The following is a 21194-nucleotide window of genomic DNA, read 5'->3' on the forward strand; positions in this document are numbered from 1 at the left end:
GCATTGCCTTCTTGGCTTTTGTGGCTGTCCTCGAGACGGATTCGAGCACTGCGCGGAATTCTCGGCTGCTCCGGCTCGAGTGACCGGTTGCATCATGCGGTGAGGCAGAGTCCACATTTTCTAAATTCGAAAATTGCCCTCAAAACACTCAACCGAGACGACTTGGCAATAATCGCCCTCCCCTACTAGAAGACTTATGCCCCCAAGTTACTCTTGAAACTGCGGAAAACCATGGTCTCTTGAGTCAGCACCTTGTTAAACAAAATAAAGTTTAAACGTCTTTGGTAAGACCGTTGGGTCGATTAAAGTTAACCCAGAAGTAGTACCCAGCGTCATCTTCCGACGCGAGGCTGCTGACTGGAGGAGTTCTACCAGGGGATGTTTCTTCATCTGACAATGCCGCTCCCACACACGGCTGGCGCTGGGGTGGGCCCCCTACCACCAAATCCCGCACCCTTGAGTTCTCATCTGGTTAAACAAAAAAACTAACTGCAGCAATATTGACTTAAAACTTTCGTGACTGCAGGAATTAATATTATTTGGTTCTTTCGGTAAAGTCACGTAGATAGAAAAAATAATTTAAATAATAAATAATCAAAATAATATTTTGATTATTTTTTCTATCTACCTGGCTTTACCGAAAGACCCAAATAATATGAATTCCTGCAGTCACGAAAGCTTTAAGTCAAGATTTTATTGTTATTCACTTCATTATTATTTTTCCATCTACGTGACTTTACCGAAAGAACCAAAGAATGGCAATATTGAGCTTTTAATATTTTTTTCCAAACTTTATCCTGATTGTGCTCTGTATGTATGTTGAACTTCTTATGCACCGTACGTATCCAAAAGTGCTAATCGGAGGTGCAGGTTCGTGTCATGAGACAATCCACGAGGATCAGTCGGGAGTGCATCCGCCCCCTGTGTTGGAGAACGGACTGCGGAAGGAAACGTCACAGATTTGTTTCTGAGATCTCGAAAGACCTCATAAGCACGAGGGGGCAGCATTTTCCCACCCACTTGACACAGTAATGTTCGTCGCGTGATAGTCAAACGAATATAGTTCTGCGGCATGCAAATTAGCTAACTAAGATGTAGAACCAAGTTTAATGTGATAATTTGTATTTATTTGTGCAGTCATTGGTGACCGGGCAGAAACCATCAACTTTGTACACTCAAGAACCTAGTTTAACCACAAGTAGTGGCTGAAACCTGGATTCAAAACTAATATCGGCGGTGTTGGCCCTTAACATCCGAATCGCTCGACCCCTTTGGACTTTGTCAAGGGAAGTTTGAGCAAAATTCATGGCCGAGGTAGCAGAAAACATTCACGGAATAACGCGGAGAGCTGTGCCCACCTCGACCACCTGACACGGCATTTCTTAAAGGAAGTGCTTCATCCAACGTGGGATTACATGGACTTTATTATTAAAACTCACGCTTTCCGTGAATACCGTGACAAAACGACGGTGATACTAAAGAGCAGCCCTTCCTCCTGTGGCACCGCAAGCTCATCTTAACGTAGTTATGCCGCTGTACTCTTGTTGCAACAACTTTTCATTGAACAGATATCAAGCCTCGCATTCGTGGAGATGTCACCAGTGTTTGTCCATCTGTCAACATCCTCCGACCTTTCCCACGCATTAGCACCAACGTGCGAACCAGGGCCACAATTCCATCACTCGGAGGATTTGAACGACAATACGTCGCTTACCTCGTCAAGGAGTTACACGATCATCACGCAAACTCTGGCCATGCTCGCAGCAGTTGCTGCATCGCGCGCTTTCAGATGCGCTTCTGTGACAGTCTGGAACACTCTCCAGATATTAGGAAGTTGCTGGAGCCATGCACTTTTCAATCTAGATATAAAACTCATTTCTTTAGAATTGCTTTTTTGTGTTTAGTTTGTCCTTCGCCCACACTTCCAATTTGCACGGTTGCCTACATTCGGTGCGGAAAAAAAAGTTAAACATTCATCGGTGCCAGCGAATATCACGTGCAGTTCTGCAGCATAATTTTCAACATGTAGCCCACGTAGGTCAAACTTTAAATGACCAAACAAGGTGAGAATATGAGAGTGCCAGATCTGGGCTGTACGGTGGATGGGCATGCACAGTCCATCCAGCAACGTCCGCGGTCATCTCAGGGTGGCGCGCGTGCGTGGCCTTGCACTGTCATGTAGGACGGAGGGCTTCTTACACGTGACGTATGATCATGGCATGACATTCCCATGAATGAATGTCAATGTATCCTTTAATTAAAATGTGAGAAAAAATAGGCATTCAAAGTACTTTTGTGGTATCCCACATACGTTGGTAACAATACGCAAAGTCGAACAGCAATTCAAACTTTGTAGTGTCGATACAGTATGTTACTATGTAACACACTATACTTCAACACATGGGCAACAGGAGCAGCATCACATCACCACTGCGTGTTAGAGACGGTGGTGAAGGCCGCTGGGATCGGATTCCTCTGCCGGATGAGAACGAACCCCGAGCCCGGCCCTGCTGAGCCTCCGAGCTGCGACTGGAAATCGTCGTCTGGCATCTCGTGAATGTTTATTATTGATGATGGGATTACACAAAAAATAAAACGTGCTTTAAATATACTTTAAAATGTTTATAATTCAAACAAAACAAACCGCGTTCAATTGAAGCACACCGCTCACTGCCGAAAACGTCCGCTGAAGACAGCCGTGGTGTGAATAGAAAGGGAGGTCAGGTGACTACGGCGGTCGCCCACAAACGAATTCGCCACTGCCAAGGAAGACGCGCGCTCGCGTTTCCCGATGGCGGAAAGCCGTCGGGGTCGACAGTGGAATTGTAATGCGCGTTCAAACAAATCAATCTCCTCATGCTGACGGGAGGGTTTCACTTTTCTTCGATGCATTCTGGCCGAGCAAAAGAACGCGGGGCAATACTTTCTGGGCACCCTTCGTGTATGTTCAGACGTGCTGGGCATCTGTGGAAAAGAGCTTTATAGCTCATCGGATTCCCCCAGTCTAAATAAAGATTCTGATAACATTGTAGTGGGAACGTTGAACACCATGTCATTCTAATTATCTACGTACATTCAAAAAACGACTTAAGTTACCCGTTTCTCTTACACGTTTAATAGAATTAAAACACATTTTTGGGTGCTGCTATCTAAGATCGTGTGATTATGACGAGTATGAATACAAACGTCAAAATGTTGTACGACCCATGTGTTCATAATGAACAGACATTCCTTATGCAAATGCATATCAATCGTCACCCACGCTAAGTGCCGTTTGTTCACACAAACCCTCTTAGAATAACATTATACAATGCTAAATTATTGATATGCATCTTCAGTTCTACATTATCATATCATGTGCCATATACTCGTCCATTGAACATCGCTGTGAATTCTGTACCGTTCACACGTTTTTAATTAAAAACATAAAAATATTGACATTGTGTCCTGCCAGCCAGCCATTGTTACTGGAACTAAATCTGCGACGCTACGGAGCAGAAGACACCACCCGAACTGTGATATGGCCTCTGATGCTCCTGTATGACCTGGCATCTTCTTGTTGTCCCATTGTCATGGCCTGGCCTTATCTTGGTCTCTAATTGTCACACCCTGGCATTGTCTTAACCTCTCATTGTCACGATTTGGCTTTGTATTGGTCAATAATTGTCGTGATCTGGCATCGTCTTATATCATATTTGGGTGAGTGGTAGTGTAGCGGTCAGCGTGTTGCACTACGAACCCGGCGACCCAAGTTCAATTCCCACTGACAGCCATCAACACCAGTGACGAATGCATGAACGAGTCCTGGGCCTCCCCTCGGTCTACTCAGCATTACACACACAACCCTCGTAAAACACTGCTGAAACCATAAAACACAGTAGGTCCACTGTCAATGGGTTAAAGAGATGGCGGGTGAATGATTGCGACGGAGGTATTGGCCATGCGAGCCAGCACATCAGCAGCACGCCGCTGCTATCGGCATAACTGAGAGCATCAAAGAGGCCAATTACGACCGCTTAATCGCATTAGGGAGTGGTGTTTGAGGCTACAGTAGGATGTGGGGCAGTGTCGTAAAAGCCCCTTCCTGGAACCGCCATTAAAGCGCTGCTCTCCACACCTCCTACAGAGGAATGAGATCACAGGGGTGACGTTCGCTACTCGCGGTATTCGCCTACAGTGCACGGCTGTCTATCGCGAAGGCGCTGTGCCACACAGACAGGTATAGCCTGCAGTAGTCTCGCAGCAGGGGGGCGATGTCGTCTGTGTGGGTTTACCCGATTAGGTCATTTCCAATCGGATTTAAAATTTGCGAAATTTGAACCGTGAACGACACACAATGGCCCATTTTGAGGAATAACGTCGCGGGATCTTCAACGTTGAACTTCTTTCGCGCGGTACGTAGCCAACCGAGCTGACGCCCCCTGTGTCGTGGAAGATGGGTAGCGTTTGGTTAATCCGGGCGTAGTATTGACCAGGGCGGCCGAGGGGGCTCATGACCTCGAACCTGTGCAACGAGTGGCAAGTGCGCTACCCCTCGGCCACGTCATCGCCAAAGTCCTAAAGAGAACCAGGGTTCCAAGCCAAGAATCGCCTCATACTGGGGTCACAGGCTGCCTTGTGAGGACACTTAAAGTCGCTTGCAGCTGCCATTTTAAAACCCCGCTCTCAAATCTCCCAGGTCCTGACCAGAGCATTGGGGATCAAACTGAGAATCATCTCACGCTGGGGACACTGCGTATCTGTGAGCAAACACGGGGCTCTGTAGGGAAACACGGGGTTTTTTGTGAGAAGACGTGGGGTCTCTGAAGAGTGACGGTGTCGCTTGGAGCTGCCATTTTAAACCCCCCGCTCTCGAACCTCCTAGAGGAGGTGCTGACGAGAGCACTGGGATCAAACCGAGGATCACCTCACGCTGGAGGGGACACGGCACGCCGGGCCGTGTCGCCCGCCAACGCTCACATGTAGAGCTGCACGATGACGAAGGCGAGCCAGCAGATGCAGAGGCACAGGCCGAACGAAAGGCTGAAGAGCACGAGGGCCCGGGTGCGTCGCGACGACTCCTGCGCCGCCAGCAGGTCCCCCCGGTGGAACGCGTTGCGCGTCTACGGAGGAGGGAGGGAAGGGTACGAGACAAAGTCATCGTCGTCGTCGTCGTCACCGTCATCATCGTCGTCGTCATCGTCACCATCATCATCGTCGTCATCGTCGTCGTTGTCACCATCATCGTCGTCATCGTCGTCATTGTCGTTGTCACCGTCATCGTCACCGTCACCGTCGTCATCGTCATCATCGTCGTCATCGTCGTTGTCACCGTCATCGTCGTCATCATCATCGTCGTTGTCACCGTCATCGTCGTCATCGTCGTCATTGTCGTTGTCACCGTCATCGTCGTCATCGTCGTCATTGTCGTTGTCACCGTCATCGTCGTCATCGTCGTCATCGTCGTCGTTGTCACCGTCATCGTCGTCACCGTCGTTGTCATTGTCATCGTCGTCATCGTCATCATCATCGTCGTTGTCACCGTCATCGTCATCATCGTCGTCATTGTCGTTGTCACCGTCATCGTCGTCATCGTCGTCATCGTCGTTGTCACCGTCATCGTCGTCATCGTCATCATCATCGTCGTTGTCACCGTCATCGTCATCATCGTCGTCATTGTCGTTGTCACCGTCATCGTCGTCATCGTCGTCATCGTCGTTGTCACCGTCATCGTCGTCATCGTCATCATCATCGTCGTTGTCACCGTCACCGTCATCATCGTCGTCATTGGCGGCGGCGCGGCGCCCACCCCCCTGCCCACCTTGTTGGAAGTGACGATGGCGCAGAATCCAGTGCACAGGCAGCAGAAGAGCGTCACAAGGATGGACTCGAGGAGGTAGTCCTTGGGTGGCGCCTGGACCTGTGTGGTGAGGTCCAGCACCTGGACACGGACGGGGGGCGGGGGGGAGCGACGTGGCACAGGCGGGAAGAGCCGTTAGCCGCACCTCCGATTAGCGCGGTTGGCGACGTACGGTGCGAAAGAAGTTAAACGTACATACACACGCACGCACGCACACACACGCGTACACACACAACAAACAAACCGCCATTCGCCACTAAGTGGCGGTGACGTCACCACGACGCTTGTGCCAGGCTATGTGCACCTTGAGGCCACGTGAAGTGTCGAATGCCCGCTGGCAGGAGGTCACGGGGCAGACCCTGCAGGTGCCATGGGTCGACTGACTGAGATGAGTGGCTGATGCACCACCTGTGCCCCCTACTGTGCCAACCTGCTGTGCTTTAGCCACTCGGCGCTCCGCTCGTTGTTGTGAGCGTCGCTCCTCCGCCCTCCGTTGTTGTTGGAGGGCGACTACCTCCAACTGCCCAGTAGCGTCCTTCACGAGCCTCCTCCACAGAGGCCGATCTTGACACCGCTGGTACCAGTCATCAGCAAGTCCACTCAGCTCCACGTCCTCCTGTACCACACCACTCCATCTCTTCTCTAGCCCGTGCCGCGCCCGTTTAGCCCCCTCGATCCGGCCGAACAAAAGCTGTTTCGGCATGCGGTGGCTGTGCATGCGGGCTACATGACCCAGCCAACACAGCCTTGCCTGCCGGAGGAGCTCACCGATGGGACCTTTCCCAGATCTTTCAAAGATTTGTGAGCTCCTCACACAATCCAGCCTGGTTAAACCCAGGATGGATCGTAGGCAGGCTAGCCTAAATGTTTCTAACCGGCGAAGATGTTCCATTAAGGGGGTCCACATTTTGCAAGCGTAGAGAAGGGAGGGAATGACCGTGGCCAAAAAGACCTGAAGCTTAGTGCGGAGCGACAGACCAGGTAGCTTCCACACAGCGTTACGCAACCGATGAAAAGATATTGCCGCTCGACATAGAGACATATACACATATACACACACACACATAGAGACATATACACATATACATACACACATAGAGACATATACACATGTACACACACATGTACACACACACGTACACACACGTACACACACATGTACACACACACATGTACACACACACACATAGAGACATATACACATGTACACACACACACGTACACACACACATAGAGACATATACACATATATATAAGATACACTTGGCTCTGTGCAGAACTGCTGTATGATGTTTGACTCAGTCTGTTACAGGTTGGCCACCTCTACCATAGAGAAACGCCACGGGAATGTTTTATTTTTTTATTTCTGGAGAGAGAGAGGCATTATGTGGTAGATACAGGAAAAGAGGAAGGCCTTGAGCTTAGACTTGAACAGAGGGCAGGGAGTCGACAGCACGGATGGATTGGATAAAAACGGAGTTCATTATTCTTTATAAAGTTGTTTTGAGCACTATAATTGTTTTATATACGGTACATATATAATTCATTCCATCGTGCAGTGCTTTCTGGCTCATCGGATTCATCCGGTATGAATATATATTGATTCAAAAGGCCCAATATCGCAATAAAGATCGATTGATGTGAGAGGGCATGTACAGCTGGGTGTCATTGCCACCAGGGGCGGAGCCAGGATTTTGACTTTTGGGGGGCTGACTTCAATATTCTGAGATATCCAGTCTATGGTTTCCAATGGGCGCCACAAATGTATAAAACACATTTTATTGGATTTGAACGCGGAGTTTATTAATAGGTTGGAGCCACTGATGTGGCTAATAAGTTCGATAAGTTCGCAAGGCTGCCGCTCAAGCAGCCTGTAGGGCAGCACGAGGTGGCAGCCTGCAGGGCAGCACACAAGGTGGCAGCCTGCAGGGCAGCACAAGGTGGCAGCCTGCAGGGCAGCACGAGGTGGCAGCCTGCAGGGCAGCACAAGGTGGCAGCACAAGGTGGCAGCCTGCAGGGCAGCACAAGGTGACAGCCTGCAGGGCAGCACGAGGTGGCAGCCTGCAGGGCAGCACGAGGTGGCAGCCTGCAGGGCAGCACACAAGGTGGCAGCCTGCAGCATTTTGCAGCAGCCGGATATCCGATTATCCCGATTACCAACTTTCCCAAAATTTCAGGGGGAGCTGAGCCCCCCCAGCCCCCCCCAGCCCCCCCTGTGGCTCCGCCCCTGATTGGCACTGAAATGCCAGGGCCGTGTTGAGGCTGGAGATTATTTTGGCAAGGCGAAACGACAGAAATTAAAATGGGATCAGCACAACAAAGCCCATCACTCGCAACTCCCGATCCATTCTAAAGGCATTCATGTAAAGATAAGCCACCTGCTTATATGGGATATAAACACCGTTTATCTTTTATTTGCTCGGTAGAGAAGTGAGACTACAGGTGAAGTCGGTTATTGAGAGTGAGCGGGGCTGATCAGAGCGCTGACGTGGCTAAAGTCCCCTTCTTGGTCTGTGCTTGGAAATTTCAGTCCGCCAAGCGCTCATTTGAGGTCACGTTAACCCAGGGAAGGTAACCACTCATCTCAGAAGCTGGTGATCTTAATGAATAAAACGGTAACTTATTAATTCATAAAACGCCAACTACCTCGCAAAATGATGCGTTATTTCAGTGCTGTCTCAAGCGGTTTAAAACCTACATGATATAATGTAATCGTGATAACAATCGTAATAATATTCCTTATTTAATCTAGGAAAGGCTCACTTAGGGGGCCTGCGTTTAGGATGTTTTACCTGTTCGTTCTGGTGCTTTACACGTGGAGCAAAAACAAAATAGAGAGCACACGATGACAACCAACCCCAAACCAGAGGGTACATCGCTCACAGAATCCACACAGATGTGTTCACAAATTCACTTCCCGCTCTGCCATCTCCAGGCCAACTCCCAGCTCCGCGGGGGTTTGGGAGCTTCCCAAGATCTGCTTGACCCACCACCCCCGTGTCACCGAGGCGGCGGGGAGCCACTGAGCGCCACTCCCCCCCCACGTCCCCCGTTCACAGCGAATTGTAAACCGGTGATTTACTGAGAGCAAAATCCTGGCCGTGTTTCTTATGGGGTTCGAGCCATAAAACTTCCAAGGGAGGAGGCATTTTTTTAGTTTACCAAGTCCTAAAATATGTTACAACTTGTTGGACTCTGTTTAGGTTTCAAGGTTATTTTGTTTAAACAGGTGGGAACTAACTCAAGAGGCCAATAAAGTGACCAGGGTGGTGTTAATTGAAATGTTAAGGTGACCACAGAGGTCCAAAGCTATCTCATCTGCTCTTGAAACATAGTTATTTTGGGAACCTCACCAATGCTAAACAAATTAGTTGGTGATGACACTGCATTGTCAATGGTGCACAAATCACAATTAACAAACAAAATCAACACTCTTCAACAAACAAAAACAATGGTGCTTCTTCAAAGCATCCCCCAAAATGTGACTGATTATATATATTATGACAGCGTTATTCACGGAATTGTGTAGAGTTTTGTTAATTAGTTCCTTAGAATAGCAGCATGTGGCTGCTGAAGCATGTGCTAAACACGTGTGCCCTAGAGACGGCTACCGTGCCCGTCACTGCTGGTGTACACACAAACACACAAACAACAACAACCGCCATTCGCCACTAAGTGGCGGTGACGTCACCATGGCGACTGTCAGGCTAGGTCCACGTTAAGGCCACGTGAGGTATCGAACGCCCGCTGAAAACCCACACTTTACCCCACCACACGCGAGCTGTCGAAGGACTCGCTGCGGTGATGCCTGCCGGTTATACTGCTGCTGGGTCGACAGAGGCGGTGAGGGTGGGTTTAAGAAACTTGCACCGTTCCTACTGCCGCGCCAGGAGATCAGACCGGCGACCTCCTCTGCATTGCCAGCCCAGTGTGCTGCTAAAGCGTTCTCCACCATGGTTAGCGTCCCTTTTGGAGTGGAAGATGGCAGTAGCCTTCAGGCGGCCCACTCTGTCGAGTGAGAAACCATGACGGATGCGGTCAACGCGGCGACCGAACATGGATAGTCGATCTCCCGCTCTCCAGAGCGACAACAACAATACGAGGCCACGCCAACGGCCCTGTTCAGGGCCAAGCAGTGCGCCAGATGTGGCCCTAGGGAAGAGAATCCTCCAAATGGACATTACGGGACTCTCACTGGCGACGTGCGAGCATCTCGCTGTTGTGACGACAACCCACAGTAACATTGATGTCCCACACAAATACGAAGGAGACATCACAGCGATGATGATACACTACTCCCCTGCTTTCTGACGCAGTTGTCTGGGCTTGACCACCTGAATGTGAAATTGTAGTCGTTGCTTTGCGTCTACATCAGCAGCTGTACGAAAGAAGAAGCGGAAGAAGAAGAAACGTCCCTTTTTTAACAGCTTTGCGAATACGGAGCCGCGTGCTCAGAGCGGGGTTCACGCTGACCGCTAAAACCCGGACGGTGGGAGGTCAGCGGCGTACCAGTGCCTGAGCTTTGGACCTCGAATTTACAAAGATCTGCGGCACCCTTTGAAGTGACAACGGGCGGTTATAGCAGAGACGGGACAGTTAGAACGGAGACTGGGAGGTTAGAACGGAGACTATGAGATTAGAACGGAGACTGGAAGGTTAGAACGGAGAGGTTAGAACAGAGACTGGGAGGTTAGAACGGAGACTGGGAGATTAGAACGGAGACTGGGAGGTTAGAACGGAGACTGGGAGATTAGAACGGAGACTGGGAGATTAGAACGGAGACTGGGAGATTAGAACGGAGACTGGGAGATTAGAACGGAGACTGGGAGGTTAGAATGGAGACGGGGCGGCGTGCCGTGTCCCCTCCAGCGTGAGGTGATCCTCGGTTTGGTGCCAGTGCTCTCGTCAGCACCTCCTCTAGGAGCTTTGAGAGCGGGAGGTTTAAAATGTCAGCTCCAACCCACATAGCCCCTACCCCATAACGATCCACCAACCCTTACGTCCAAAGCACACAACAAACCAGGCACCGGTTAATGGCTGAGTCGCTCTAAAGGAGGCTCAGAACCGGCACCACTCAAGTGTGTGTGTGTGGCTAGTAATTGAGTGCAAGTCGGCGGGTTCATAGGGCAAAATGCGAAACAATCCCCCACATTTACCGTACACTCAAAGGCAGCCGCTCCACAAAGGGCTGCAAACTAATTATTTTTGTATGGCTCGAGATCAAAGGGAAAGATAAGCCAGAGCAATAAAGGTTGAGAAGACAGCACATCTGGGTGGCAGCAATGCGCAAATTACCAGAGAACAGCACATAGACAACAGCAGGCCGCTGACCCCCTAGTTGGTGGTGAACAAAAACAAGACTCGATCCACTCCTGGCCTCCTTGCACCCCGGGTCAATAACAGCAACAACGCTTCCAGCAACATCCTCACTATCATCATCATCATCATCTGCAGCAGCATCAATGTATCATCATAATTTTACATTACCATCATCCTCTTCATCATCACCACCACTTTGTCACCATCAATATCAGCAGCTACTGCATCATCATCGTCATTATCTCTTCCAGCATCACCCTTGAGAGATTGCTGTTTAGCTCAATGGGCCCCGTCCAGGTTAAGTAAAAATAAATTAACTAAACTAAACTCATTTTTCATAAGAATCAAATAAGCAGCAGCATCTTTACATATTATCATATCTTATTTTGCGTTAATATCTTCAAAGTCATCTTCCTGTGCATATGAACCTCCATTCCATCATCTTGGGGAAGGATTTGAGCAGCAAAAGCTGTGCACTCCAGAGCTAACGCACAAACGCAATTGTGCCATGAGCAGCAGCGGATTGGTTACATTTTTGTGCAGTTATTGGCCACGCAGGATTTGTACATTTTTCATTTTTTCTGAAGAGTGAGGCAGAATGAGACATCATTCTATCAAAAGGCGATGGAATTGCGGCAAAAATAGCGACACGAACCAGGCCCCACACAATCATTTGGCACTGACACAGAGCGGTGCATCGCTACGCGTTAGAAATGGACCCGCGGAGGCAGATATCACAGAAATAATCCTGAAATTCCTTCAAGTGGCCTCTTGTACACACACACACATGGGGGCATGTTACTTTCCCACAACAACCTGCTAACATAAATGTGTGTTACATGGCAGTCAAACTGAAACGAGCATTCTCAGTATAATCCCAAATTTTATTTGAAGTCACTGGTGACCACCATTACACTTGAACCCCTCCCCCCCCCCTGTTTAGTCCAAACTATTTGCTTTCCAGACAATTTCATGATAATAATAATGATTTCCTGACTCAGAAAAGCCACACTAAGTTTAAATCTTCTTTCAGGAGGGTTCTGTTACATTGCGATGGTTGACGAACACCGATGACATTGTAAAAGAGCTTTATAGCTTATCGGGTTCCTCCAGTATAAATAAAGATGATGATCCTGCATGCTGTTTTATTTACGGCAGGAAACTGGAGGACCTGGAGAAAATCCATGCCAACTATCCAACAGCATTCATTTCTGGAATTGGTTTCGACCTTCTCAGTGTCATCAGCAAAGTTAAAGATAATAATAATAATTTAAACTTGTAACATGCCACACGGGGTTTGCTCGGAGAGGCACGGGGAGAGACCACAGATGGGTGGTGGGCAGGGCAACAGCCACATTCCTATCACGTTTTTGTATTGTTTGTTGTTGTATTGTTTGTTGTATTGTTTGTTGCTATATTGTTTGTTGTATTATGTTTTTGTATTGTTTGGTGTTGTATTGTTTGTTGTATTGTGTTTTTGTATTGTTGCTGTATTGTTTGTTGATTCAATTCCCCGCCCCGCCATCTCTGCAGTCCCCTATATATGAATGTGTTGCCGGCCAGTCAGTGAGTGTTTCCATGTGGAAGGAAACCGGAGCACCCGGGGGCCGACACGGACACGCAGGCGAGGGTCAGCGCCGCACACTCACCGTCTGCCCCGGAGCGAAGGCAGGGTACGGCTGCTGCTGGATCGGGTAGCCCACGCCGACGCCGGGCGGCGGCACCGGGTACGGTCCCGGGTAGAGCCCCGGCGGGAACGCTGCGTAGCCGTGTTCGCCGGACGGGCCGCCCGGGCCGGGGTAGAACGGCGGCGGCGGCGTGGGGCTCTTGCGGGCGGTGAGGGAGTACGGGGGGGGGTCGCCCACGAAGCCCGCGTTGGTGTAGGCCGGGGGAGCGCCGGCGAGCTCCGCCTTGCCCCGTCGCGCCGACTCGGCCGTGCCCGGACCCGCAGCGTCTCGTCCGTTCGAGCCGTCTTCGTTTTCTGAGCGGACGACAGAAGGAACGCGCAGGTTTTCCCCCGAATTCTCCCGTTACCTGTCAGAGCTGAGCACGTACGTCGTTGGTGCCGGCCAAACATCCCGATGTAATTGGACCCTCCGTGAAGAGAGAATTTCAATGTAATCTGTGAGCTGTTCCAACGTCCCCCACTGCTCGCCAAAGACCTCCGCCCGTGCCTTCCACTTCTCGCCATCTCTTGCCACCTCCATCCAGCGCGCGCCTCCATATGTGCTAAATATTCCGCGCTGAAACTTGAGACATCTTTACAACACGAAAGGTATATATCCTACCGCGAGCATTGAGCGTGAGCCAATACCAGAATCCTCCCGTGATTAGAACAACCACTGTTGACTTTCCACCAAGTGATACGCTTCGTGAACATCATCAGCCATGGTCAATCCACTGCTGAATGAAGGCATCTGAAAGCCAGCACCATCTGTCGCAATCACGCGATGTAACAATCCACCGAGCACACCTGCACGCAAGCTGATTCCATCGTTCCATCTCTCTGGGGGACGTCTTATCAGATGCGTTCCATTCCTTGGCTTCCACTCCATCATTACTGTCGATCATCAGCCATCACTCACTTTTTTTTAAAGCAGTTTGATTCACGTCCCGAACCTGCTGTATGTTCTCCAATCCACGGGTTCCTCCGAGTCTCAATGTGATTCCAAGGATGCCTCTCCACACGTGTGTTTGTCCTTGACAGCCTTGCCGAGTTTCAAATCTATTTCTGGAAGGTTCTGCATTGGGGTGTTTGGTTGATTCCTCGGACGCAGCCGTGGCGCCGAGAGACCCGGAATGACGATGTCTGTGGTCTACAACCAACGCTTCATTAACTGGAATCATGGCACGGGTTAAACAGAAATCTCAAACTATGCAAAGCACATTTCAAGGAGGATTTCGAAACAAATTTACTGTTTTACCCACGTAGAGTTGCGGGTTAAGCCGGAGAGTGCTTCACGTTGTTTATTTTGCACCGTTTATGAATGCAAGCGGCTTACTTCTCACCACGTTCGCGATGATCTCCGTGACTGCCAAGTCACCAACCCTCGACGAGTCAGGAACAGCCAATAATGACACCGGGCTGAGTTCATTGAGGCACGGATGAGCGCGGTTCATCTGTCGCCCTGGATAATGGAGCGTTAACGGCGCATGCTACAGGGCTGTTGCATGGACTCACACAGGAAGATATTGAACATCTTAGTAGGTAAATGGATCAGTGAGTCACCTTCTTTAAGGTTGATCCAGACCCGGCCAATATAACAGTGGGAATCAAGGCAGTCTCCCAAGTCAATGTCTTGGTTTAGTCAACAATGTGAAGGCTACACGGGGGATCTTTGTTTTCGAGAGTGATGGTGGTGATATCATTGATGGTGAGATCATTGATGGTGATGGTGATATTGGTGGATAATTTCAGTCATTTTCACGTTTGATGATTTTCGTCAACTCAAAGTAACCGGTGACTCAAATAAATATATAACATAACACACTTTGTTGTCGACAATAGTTGTAATTAATTTCACGAGCAAAGTTTACACGGCCATCGCCACTGCAACAGTGTCGAGTATTTCAGGAATGCATCCTAGCCCCTGAAGAGTATCCATGCCGCTTCTGTGCAGCAGCAGCTGCAGCAGGGTGAGGAGATTGCTCGATTTATGATCAGGTAAGAGCAGTGGTGATTGCACTGTACCATGAACCCGGTCACCTGAGTTCGAGTCCAGGCCAATGGTCTCGATGAATGCCTAGGAGGGATGACGTCAGATTGTCTAGAATCTCGATCTGGGGTCGTCATCCCAAAGAACAAGAAGATACATTTTTTGCGAATTCGGTCATTAACTGCAACGTTATAAGAGCCGCAATGCCACGTGAATAACGTCACGAACAAGTCCTTAAAGAGGTCGCCCACGCTCGCTGGCTCGCATGGTAAATCAACTAATTCTCGCCACGCCCTTCACGATGACCAGCGTGGTGAAGTATGGTCAAACAACAACCCCCACCTTGAGTGATCCACACAACATAGGCGTTCGTGCAGCAGTTGATTGGAAAAATGATGACAATTATAAGTTTAGAACCCATGGATACTAGCGGGTAGCTGCATTGAGTGCATATCCAGCTAAACAACAAACTCCAGATGCATACAGAGAAAACAAATATAATTTGACGGCTAAATCACCGCAAGAAACGATGTCTATACAATGCCGTGAGGAGTAAAACCTCACAGTGAGAACGATGCTGGTGGCAACTCCATAATAATTGTACACTTGGTGCAGCGATTTTGGCTGTGACTGGTCCCACCTGAAGACGGAAGCTTGCGTTGCCTCCGAAACGTCGTGTTTTAATTGTTTATTTTATTTAAATTCGTTTTACCTACGTGACTTTACCGAATAAAACCAAAGAGTAGCAAAACAACTGATTGTTGTACTGTAGTTCTATGTCACCACATCTACAGTCCTCACTAAGCATCGTGGTGAGAGTCTGGTGAAACAATCTCACGGCGTAGTGAGGCCCTCATCATCCAGCAGTGGATTTACAGACCTCTGCCGGGTCACTCTTGCAAATGAGACTCTCCCCTCACTTCTCACCTCGTTAAACACAAACCAACTGAAAACCCTCATTATTTCATTTTTTCTAAACCCCAGAACAACAACAACAACACAAATAAACAATCGTGCAGAGAAAAAAACTATTTCAAAAACAAAAAAACTACACAGGTACCAACTTGCCAAGTGGCTGTCGACTCGTGGCTCACCTGGGTCCATCCCGTCACCTCCACCCCGGGGAGTGGGGGGCTGCTCGCTCCTCTCGCTGTGCACCGGGGAGTTGGGGGGGGGGGGTTGGGGGGGGTTGGGGGGGTTGGGGGGTGTTGGGGGGGTTGGGGGGGTTGGGGGGGTTGGGTTGGGGGGGTTGGGGGGGGTTGGGGGGGTTGGGTTGGGGGGGTTGGGGGGGGTTGGGGGGGGTTGGGGGGTAGGGTTGGGGGAGGGGGTTGGGGGGGGGCCCTTCCCAGCCGCTCGCAGCTTCGTGGACGCCGCTGCCGCTGCCACACTCGGGCCTGTGCTGGACGCGTGCGAGCCAAGTTTGTCACTGTGTGTGTCACTGTGTGTGTCACTGTGTGTGTGTGTCACTGTGTGTGTGTCACTGTGTGTGTGTCACTGTGTGTGTGTCACTGTGTGTGTCACTGTGTGTGTGTCACTGTGTGTGTGTCACTGTGTGTGTGTCACTGTGTGTATCTCGCACTGTGTGTGTGTCACTGTGTGTCACTGTGTGTGTGTGTCACTGTGTGTGTGTCACTGTGTGTGTGTCACTGTGTGTGTGTCACTGTGTGTGTGTCACTGTGTGTATCTCTTACTGTGTGTGTGTCACTGTGTGTGTCACTGTGTGTGTGTCACTGTGTGTGTGTCACTGTGTGTGTGTCACTGTGTGTGTGTCACTGCGTGTGTGTCACTGTGTGTGTGTCACTGTGTGTGTATCTCTTACTGTGTGTGTGTCACTGTGTGTGTGTCTCTTACTGTGTGTGTGTCACTGTGTGTGACTGTGTGTGTCACTGCGTGTGTATCTCTTACTGTGTGTGTGTCACTGTGTGTCACTGTGTGTGTCACTGTGTGTGTCACTGTGTGTATCTCGCACTGTGTGTGTATCTCTGTGTGTGTGTCACTGCGTGTGTATCTCTTACTGTGTGTGTGTCACTGTGTGTGTGTCACTGTGTGTCACTGTGTGTGTCACTGTGTGTGTCACTGTGTGTATCTCGCACTGTGTGTGTATCTCTGTGTGTGTGTCACTGCGTGTGTATCTCTTACTGTGTGTGTGTCACTGTGTGTGTGTCACTGTGTGTGTGTCACTGTGTGTGTGTCACTGTGTGTGTCACTGCGTGTGTATCTCTTACTGTGTGTGTGTCACTGTGTGTCACTGTGTGTGTCACTGTGTGTGTGTCACTGTGTGTATCTCTCACTGTGTGTGTGTCACTGTGTGTGTGTCTCTTACTGTGTGTGTGTCACTGTGTGTGTGTCACTGTGTGTGTGTCACTGTGTGTGTGTCACTGCGTGTGTATCTCTTACTGTGTGTGTGTCACTGTGTGTCACTGTGTGTGTCACTGTGTGTGTGTCACTGTGTGTGTGTGTCACTGTGTGTGTCACTGTATGTGTGTCACTGTGTGTGTGTCACTGTGTGTGTCACTGTGTGTATCTCTCACTGTGTGTGTGTCACTGTGTGTATCTCTCACTGTGTGTCACTGTGTGTATCTCTCACTGTGTGTGTATCTCTCACACTGTGTGTGTCACTGTGTGTGTCACTGTGCGTGTGTCACTGTGTGTGTGTCACTGTGTGTGTATCACTGTGCGTGTGTCACGGTGTGTGTGTAACTGTGTGTCTCTCTCACTGTGTGTCTCTCACTGTGTCTCTCACTGTGTGTGTCTCTCACTGCGTGTATGTCTCTCACTGCGTGTGTGTCTCTCACTGCGTGTGTGTCTCTCACTGTGTGTGTCACTGTGTGTCTCTCACTGTGTGTGTGTCTCTCACTGCGTGTCTCTCACTGTGTGTGTCACTGTGTGTCTCTCACTGTGTGTGTCACTGTGCGTCTCCCACTGTGTGTGTGTCACTGTGTGTCTCTCACTGTGTGTGTCTCTCACTGAGTGTGTCACTGTGTGTGGCACTGCGTGTGTGTCACTTGTGTGTGTCACTGTGTGTCTCACTGTGTGTGTCTCTCACTGCGTGTGTCTCTCACTGTGTGTCTCTCACTGTGTGTGTGTCACTGTGTGTGTCACTGTGTGTCTCTCACTGCGTGTGTCTCTCACTGTGTGTGTGTGTGTGTGTCACTGTGTGTGTCTCTCACTGTGTGTGTGTCACTGTGTGTGTCTCTCACTGTGTGTGTCTCTCACTGTGTGTGTCTCTCACTGTGTGTCACTGTGTGTCTCTCATTGTGTGTGTCTCTCACTGTGTGTGTCTCTCACTGTGTGTGTCTCTCACTGTGTGTGTGTCACTGTGTGTGTCTCTCACTGTGTGTGTCTCTCACTGTGTGTCACTGTGTGTCTCTCACTGTGTGTCACTGTGTGTCTCTCACTGTGTGTGTCTCTCACTGTGTGTGTCTCTCACTGTGTGTCACTGTGTGTCTCTCACTGTGTGTGTCTCTCACTGTGTGTGTCTCTCACTGTGTGTCACTGTGTGTCTCTCATTGTGTGTCACTGTGTGTCTCTCACTGTGTGTGTCTCTCACTGTGTGTGTCTCTCACTGTGTGTCACTGTGTGTCTCTCACTGTGTGTCACTGTGTGTCTCTCACTGTGTGTCACTGTGTGTCTCTCACTGTGTGTGTCTCTCACTGTGTGTGTCTCTCACTGTGTGTCACTGCGTGTGGCAGCAGCAGCGGCAGGTCGTGGTGCTGTGGTGCCTGGCACCGGCAGAACGCTCTCACCCCCCACCCTGCTCCTGCCACGCGGGCCCCTCCCCCTGTCTCTCTCTCTCTCTCTGTGTCACTGTGTGTGTGTCACTGTGTCTCTCTCTCTCTCTGCGTGTGTGTGTCACTGTGTCTCTCTCTCTCTGTGTCACTGTGTGTGTGTCACTGTCTCTCTCTCTCTCTGTGTCACTGTGTGTGTGTCACTGTGTCTCTCTCTCTGTGTCACTGTGTGTGTCACTGTGTCTCTCTCTCTCTGCGTGTGTGTGTCACTGTGTCTCTCTCTCTCTGTGTCACTGTGTGTGTGTCACTGTCTCTCTCTCTCTCTGTGTCACTGTGTGTGTGTCACTGTGTGTCTCTCTCTCTGCGTGTGTGTGTCACTGTGTCTCTCTCTCTCTGTGTCACTGTGTGTGTGTCACTGTCTCTCTCTCTCTGTGTCACTGTGTGTGTGTCACTGTGTCTCTAACTGTGTGTGTCACTGTGTGTGTGTCACTGTGTGTGTGTCACTGTGTGTGTGTGTCACTGTGTCTCTCTTTCACTGTGTGTGTCTCTCACTGTGTGTGTCACTGTGTGTGTGTCACTGTGTCTCTCTCTCACTGTGTGTGTGTGTCACTGTGTGTCTCTCACTGTGTGTGTGTGTCACTGTGTGTGTGTCACTGCGTGTGTCACTGCGTGTGTGTCTCTCTCTCTGTGTGTCACTGTGTGTGTGTCACTGTGTGTCTCTCACTGTGTGTGTGTCAATGTGTGTGTCACTGCGTGTGTCTCTCTCTCTCTGTGTGTCACTGTGTGTGTGTCACTGTGTCACTGTGTGTGTCTCTCTGTGTCACTGTGTCTCTCTCTCACTGTGTGTGTGTCACTGTGTCTCTCACTGTGTGTGTGTCACTGTGTGTGTCTCTCACTGTGTGTCACTGTGTCTCTCTCTCACTGTGTGTGTGTCACTGTGTGTGTCTCTCACTGTGTGTGTGTCACTGTGTGTGTCACTGTGTGTGTCACTGTGTCTCTCTCTCACTGTGTGTGTCACTGTGTGTGTGTCACTGTGTCTCTCTCTCACTGTGTGTGTGTCACTGTGTGTATCTCCCACTGTGTGTGTGTCACTGTGTGTGTCACTGTGTCTCTCTCCCTCACTATGTGTGTGTCACTGTGTGTCTCTCTCACTGTGTGTGTGTCACTGTGTGTCTCTCACTGTGTGTGTGTCACTGTGTGTGTCTCTCACTGTGTGTGTGTCACTGCGTGTGTGTCAGTGTGTGTGTGTCAATGTGTGTGTGTCACTGTGTGTGCCACTGCGTGTGTCTCTCTCACTGTGTGTCACTGTGTGTGTGTCACTGTGTCTCTCTCTCACTGTGTGTCTCTCACTGTGTGTGTCACTGTGTGTGTCTCTCACTGTGTGTGTGTCACTCTGTGGGTGTCACTGTGTGTCTCTCTCTCACTGTGTGTGTGTGTGTCACTCTGTGTGTGTCACTATGTGTGTCTCTCTCTCACTGTGTGTGTCACTGCGTTTGTCTCTCACTGTGTGTGTGTCACTGTGTGTGTGTCACTGTGTCTCTCTCTCACTGTGTGTGTGTCACTGTGTGTGTGTCACTGTGTGTCTCTCTCACTGTGTATCACTGTGTGTGTGTCACTATGTGTCTCTCTCTCACTGTGTCAGTGTGTGTCACTGTGTGTCTCTCTCACTGTGTGTGTCACTGTGTGTGTGTGTCACTGTGTGTGTGTGTCACTGTCACTGTGTGTGTGTCACTGTGTGTCTCTCTCTCTGTGTGTCACTGTGTGTGTGTCTCTCTCTCACTGTGTGTGTCACTGTGTGTGTGTCTCTCTCTCACTCTGTCACTGCGTGTGTGTCTCTCTCTCTCTCACTCTGTGTGTCACTGTGTGTGTCTCTCTCACTCTGTGTGTCACTGTGTGTCTCTCTCACTGTGTGTGTGTGTGTCACTGTGTGTCTCTCTCTCACTGTGTGTGTCACTGTGTATGTCTCTCTCACTGTGTGTGTGTGTCACTGTGTATTTGTCTCTATCTCACTGTGTGTGTGTCACTGTGTATTTGTCTCTATCTCACTGTGTGTGTGTCACTGTGTATTTGTCTCTCTCACTGTGTGTGTGTCACTGTGTGTGTGTCTCTCACTGTGTGTGTGTCACTGTGTATGTGTATGACACCTTTGTCTGTTGTATGTTTCAATGTCTTTATCACGTTGTACCTATCACTCTTTCTCAATCACCATGTCTGGCTGGGTCACTATCACAGGCTCGCTCTCTCTCAGCCTGTGCCTGTCACTCTGCTATCAGTCTGTCTCCATCTCTCTTTCATGCCATCTATCCGTCCATGTAACCATAGATCCTGTCTCCCAAAACACTGTTGTCTCTCTATCACTGTGCTTCTATCACTCTGTGGGCAATCCTATATCCACATGTCTCTCTGTTTTACTATTTGTCTTCAAATCCTAATGCGTTTATCTCTCTACAGCTCCGTCCCAGTCAGTCCTGATGGGTGTCTCCTGTCTCAGTGTCTGTCTGTCTGTCTCACTCACTGTCTACTACTCCAATGTGTGTGTCTCACTCAATGTCTAGCACTCCAATGTGTGTGTCTCACTCAATGTCTACCACTCCAATGTGTGTGTCTCACTCAATGTCTACTACTCCAATGTGTGTGTCTCACTCAATGTCT

General features: G+C 49.7%; 1 protein-coding gene across 4 annotated transcripts in view; it reads right to left on the reverse strand.

The window, feature by feature from the left end:
• Positions 1–1105: 1105 nt before the first annotated feature.
• Positions 1106–21194, reverse strand: part of LOC116953155 (proline rich transmembrane protein 1B-like) — a 33358-nt gene continuing 13269 nt past the window's right edge. For 2 of the 4 annotated variants that reach the window (XM_032973060.2, XM_032973061.2), the window contains exons 3-5: positions 12808–13139; positions 5801–5920; positions 1106–5102 (exon numbers count right to left, since the gene is read on the reverse strand). In XM_032973060.2, the coding sequence (XP_032828951.1) occupies positions 4956–5102; positions 5801–5920; positions 12808–13139 (599 nt within the window). In that variant the 3' untranslated portion in view covers positions 1106–4955. Of the gene's footprint in view, positions 5103–5800; positions 5921–12807; positions 13140–15908; positions 15980–21194 lie in introns of those variants that run through there. The other 2 variants (XM_076074732.1, XM_032973062.2) reach the window with 2 other exon arrangements.

Source organism: Petromyzon marinus, chromosome 50 (genome assembly GCF_048934315.1).
Source record: "Petromyzon marinus isolate PM22_M1 ecotype Great Lakes invasive population chromosome 50, UKy_Petmar_22M1.pri1.0, whole genome shotgun sequence".
In the NCBI taxonomy this organism is placed as follows: Eukaryota; Metazoa; Chordata; class Hyperoartia; order Petromyzontiformes; family Petromyzontidae; genus Petromyzon; species Petromyzon marinus.